The 4,050-nt window shown below is 46.9% G+C and overlaps 1 protein-coding gene across 1 annotated transcript in view; it reads right to left on the bottom strand.

Annotated features, from left to right (window-relative positions):
* The window catches only part of LOC103477510 (disintegrin and metalloproteinase domain-containing protein 15-like), a 33,370-nt gene that overhangs the window by 4,636 nt on the left and 24,684 nt on the right, over positions 1–4,050 (bottom strand). The window contains exons 11-16 of the mRNA XM_017309307.1: positions 3,958–4,048; positions 3,682–3,871; positions 3,344–3,421; positions 2,569–2,680; positions 2,343–2,496; positions 917–1,025 (exon numbers count right to left, since the gene is read on the bottom strand). Of these exons, the coding sequence (XP_017164796.1) occupies positions 917–1,025; positions 2,343–2,496; positions 2,569–2,680; positions 3,344–3,421; positions 3,682–3,871; positions 3,958–4,048 (734 nt within the window). The remainder of the gene's footprint in view (positions 1–916; positions 1,026–2,342; positions 2,497–2,568; positions 2,681–3,343; positions 3,422–3,681; positions 3,872–3,957; positions 4,049–4,050) is intronic.

Below are 4,050 nucleotides of genomic sequence, written 5' to 3'. Positions count from 1 at the left end.
GGAGGAGGAGCCTCAAATCCGACCAATCGGAGGAGCCTCAAATCCGACCAATTGGAGGAGGAGCCTCAAATCCGACCAATTGGAGGAGGAGCCTCAAATCCGACCAACCGGAAGAGGAGGAGCCTCAAATCCGACCAATCGAAGGAGCCTCAAATCCGACCAACCGGAAGAGGAGGAGCCTCAAATCCGACCAATCGGAGGAGCTCATTTCACTTCCTTCATCAGTTTTACTCTCCTGCTCCAAACATGGTGGTTTCACATCAGCAAAGTTCTCGTTATTTACCTTTAAGGACCTGATCAGACGGACGAGTGTCTGCAGAAACTGGTGGATCAATAAACTGAAGCCGGATCTGAAACTGTTGCTGTTTGGCTCCGTGTGACGAGTTGGAGGTTTTTCTTTTCCTCACAGGAATAATAAATAATTATGCAGTTCTGGGTAGAGCAGATTTATTCAAAATGTTTATATTTTTGTACAGTTTTAGATCTGCTCTGACTCTGTTGTTCTTTCAGACCGTAAGATTAATCGATAAGTTAACAACTATTTCCATAAGTGATCAATCAGATTGATCGTTTCAGACCCACTGGAAACAAATTAAGCTGACCAAGCTGCATGTTTATGGCCGTCTCCATAGCAACGTATCTGAATCCAGCAGGAAGCGAACGTTGGTCTTACTGACCCACCTGTAACCTGGTTACCATGGAGACCTAACCCAAACCAATCAGGAGAGAAATCAGCGTGGTGAAGGCGAACTACGCCCCCTGCTGGCGTCACCCGGTACAGTTCTGCTGAGTCTCTGTGGAAATGGGCCCAACGGGACCAGACCCTGAGGTCATTCTGCTTCCAGTTTAAAGGTCATGRACCCCAGACTCTTCCCTCCAGCCAGCGCTCGGCGTGTGGTGCCGTTGTCATGGTTACCTCTTTGTGGGGCGGCGCCAGCGCGACGTCGGACTGCGGGTTCAGGTGGTATCGCAGCGGTCGGACCTGCTCTCCGTTGCGGCCGTCTACTCGCTCCGTCGCCGGCGTCCTGGACAACATGGAGGACGGCTGTCACGGTTACATCGTGGCGGTCAGGAAGAGGCGCCGGAACCAGCAACGGTCCGGATCCGCTCTGGGTTTCATGGTGTTAGTTTAGCAGGAAACACAGCATCACGCTAACTACCCGGCTACGGACGGGAACAGGTTCATCCTCAGATCTCTGAAGGAACTTAAAGCTGCACTGAAGGGGCTCAACACTGAGGACTTCATTACCCAGAATCCCCTCTGCTCTGATCAGGATCCATACTGGGATCTTTGAGAGTGCAGCTTTAAGTGGATTTACAGCAGGTGTGATCACATCGGTCAGGAGGTCAAGATTTAAAAGCGCAGACCGTCGGGTTGGAGCGAGTACGTCTGAGCAGTCAGTATGTTACCAGCACGCTGGAAAAACAAAACCTATTCAGAGATATTATTATATTATTGTGAATTAATTCTGGCAGTGAGGTGTTCAAACTTTATTTCTCGATCGCTACAATCACTGCTAACAGTTTAGACGTTAGCTGCTAAGCTAGCAGGGCAACTGCCATGTTAGCGCCGAAATGCTAACAGATGTAGCAGTTATTTCACTCTGAAAACATCGACTGCATACGACCGGGCGATGGAATAACAAATGTTAGATGCTAAAGACTTTAAGGGAATCATTTCCATCCACGTGTTTGGTGAACGTTAGCAACCTGAAACTAAGCTAAAATAAGATGGAGACTTTTCTGGCTGAAGACTGGCAGAGCAGGGGAAGCAACGCCACCTTGTGGTGTAACTTGGTACAACACCTCCATTCAATACACTTTGACCCCCTTTAATTCAGTTAAATCATCAATAAAACATGTTTGTTACATGTTGGATTCATGTTAATGTGCATTTATATTTATATTGATTTATATTTGTCATGATGATCACATCAATTTATTCAAATGAAGTTCAGAGACTTCATACATACTGACCTCCCATCTTATCAGGAGGTCAGTATGTAAATAAATGGACCTGAATGGATTAGAGAAATTCTGCAGTAAATTCAAACAATTCAGGTTTTATATGGGAACCTGGAGCCTGACAGCTGGTAGGATACTGAGCACTCACAGATACTCCAGACGACCACTAAGCCTACAGAACCAATCTGCTGAGCAGAACCCGGCAGGTCCAGCAGTACCTGCAGGCGTGGGCGGGTTCAAACTCCAAACCCCACAGCTCAGAGTCAGCCACACTGCATTGTGGGTAAGAGCAGAGTTATGCTTGAAGTCTGTGTGTGTGTGTGTGTGTGTGTGTGTGCGTGTGTGTGTGGGCGTGTGTGTGTTTGGGTCGGCGGTACCGGTTGTGCTGCCGGGCCTTGTGAAACGGGCTGTTGGGTCCGAGGCAGCAGACCATCCGCCGGAAACGGGAGAAGCGCARAGCGAGGAAGAGGAGCACCACGGGCAGGATGAAGAAGAAGATGAGCAGCAGGGCGACCCGGACCGGATCGGACTCTGAGCACAGAAACAGGCGGGTCAGCGGCGGAACCGGAGCCGGTTCTGGGTCTGGTCGTGAGGGGGAAGCACCTGCAGCGGCGGCGGCCGGGCCGCTGTCGACGCTGCCGCCGCGTCCAGAGGACCTGCAGTCAGGAGGAGCCCAGCCGGCGTCGCAGTGGCACTTCCTGTTGCTGTTACACACCTGAGACAGGTAGACAGGAACCGCCAGTCACACGACTGGACTCATCCAGATCGTTACCGAGGCAGCCAAACATTTATGATCAAAAATCCAGATTTACTCTGAGAAAATCTGTCGTTCTGAAAAAAGTCAGACGTTCTATAAATAATATTAAATATTTTCTCTGGCTGTTTTTACATTATAAAAAATAATAAACACCTTAAAACTGTTTAAATGTTTATTTATTATAGAATATTTACTGCAGGACATTAATTCACTCATGTAAAATAAATATATTAATGGTCCATTTTAATTATAAATCAACATGTTTTGATTTTAGAAGGTTTTGGTGTTATTTGGTTTATTTCATTTTTAAATAACGTGTATAAAAACTGAATGAATTGATGAACAACATTTTGAAAGTATAAATATTTAGTTGTTGAAGCATAAAAAATGCAAATACCAAAACATATCAGAATATATTGATTTCATAGGAGTGAATTAATTTGATGCTAATGAAGTGATTTCAGGTTTTTATGTACTTTCTGTTCTGCATGTTTTCAGGAGTCGCTGCTAATTAAATCATGACTGTGAGGTTAATAGAAACAGATGCTTCATGCATGTATTTGGTTTCACTGTTTAGTAATTTAATTATTTTATTTTGAAGCCTGAAACGGTGCGACTCACTCCGTGACCGCTGCACTTCCTGCGACATTCTTCCACGCCGAACACGGACGCATCCTCACATTTCTGATTCAAACAAGCCTACAAACACACACAGGGAGTGAAATCATCAATAATAATAAGGATAAATATTATTATTATAACACGCAAAAACCCCATCTCTATCATAAACTACACTTTGATACTTAATACTGTAAAAAACTAACTTCTCAGCACTAAATGTAACGTTTTAAGGCTGAATGAGAAAGAAAACCTGAGCCAGTAGAAACACGTTAGCCTGTAGGCCAATCAGATCCAAGACGAACTCTGATTGGCTGAGCAGGCAGGAAGTGGCCTCTGACCTTGCCGGGCCCGCAGGCGGTGCCCTGGGCCACGGTGGCCGGGTCGGACACGTCGTCGTCCAGGTGGAAGAACGTCCCTCTGCAGACCAGGTCGCTGTGGTTGAAGCGAACGGTCAGGATCTGGGCGATGCTGCCCAACAGGGGGCGCTCCGTCCCGCCCTGACACTGGATCCTGCCGCACAGAACGTCTCTGAAGCAACAAGAGACGCAGATGGATGAACCYGGAACACGAGGCATCATGGGAAATGTAGGCTGAGCAGATCAGTGTTTACTCACCGGTTGGCACAGGGGATGTAGGAGCCGTTGGCCAGCTGACCGCAGTTCCCATATTTATTTCCCTGTTTGTTGACGGATGAGAAGCACAAGGCT

The sequence above is a fragment of the Poecilia reticulata genome, linkage group LG16 (assembly GCF_000633615.1).
Source record: "Poecilia reticulata strain Guanapo linkage group LG16, Guppy_female_1.0+MT, whole genome shotgun sequence".
In the NCBI taxonomy this organism is placed as follows: Eukaryota; Metazoa; Chordata; class Actinopteri; order Cyprinodontiformes; family Poeciliidae; genus Poecilia; species Poecilia reticulata.
This window is presented reverse-complemented; position numbering and strand designations above follow the sequence as displayed.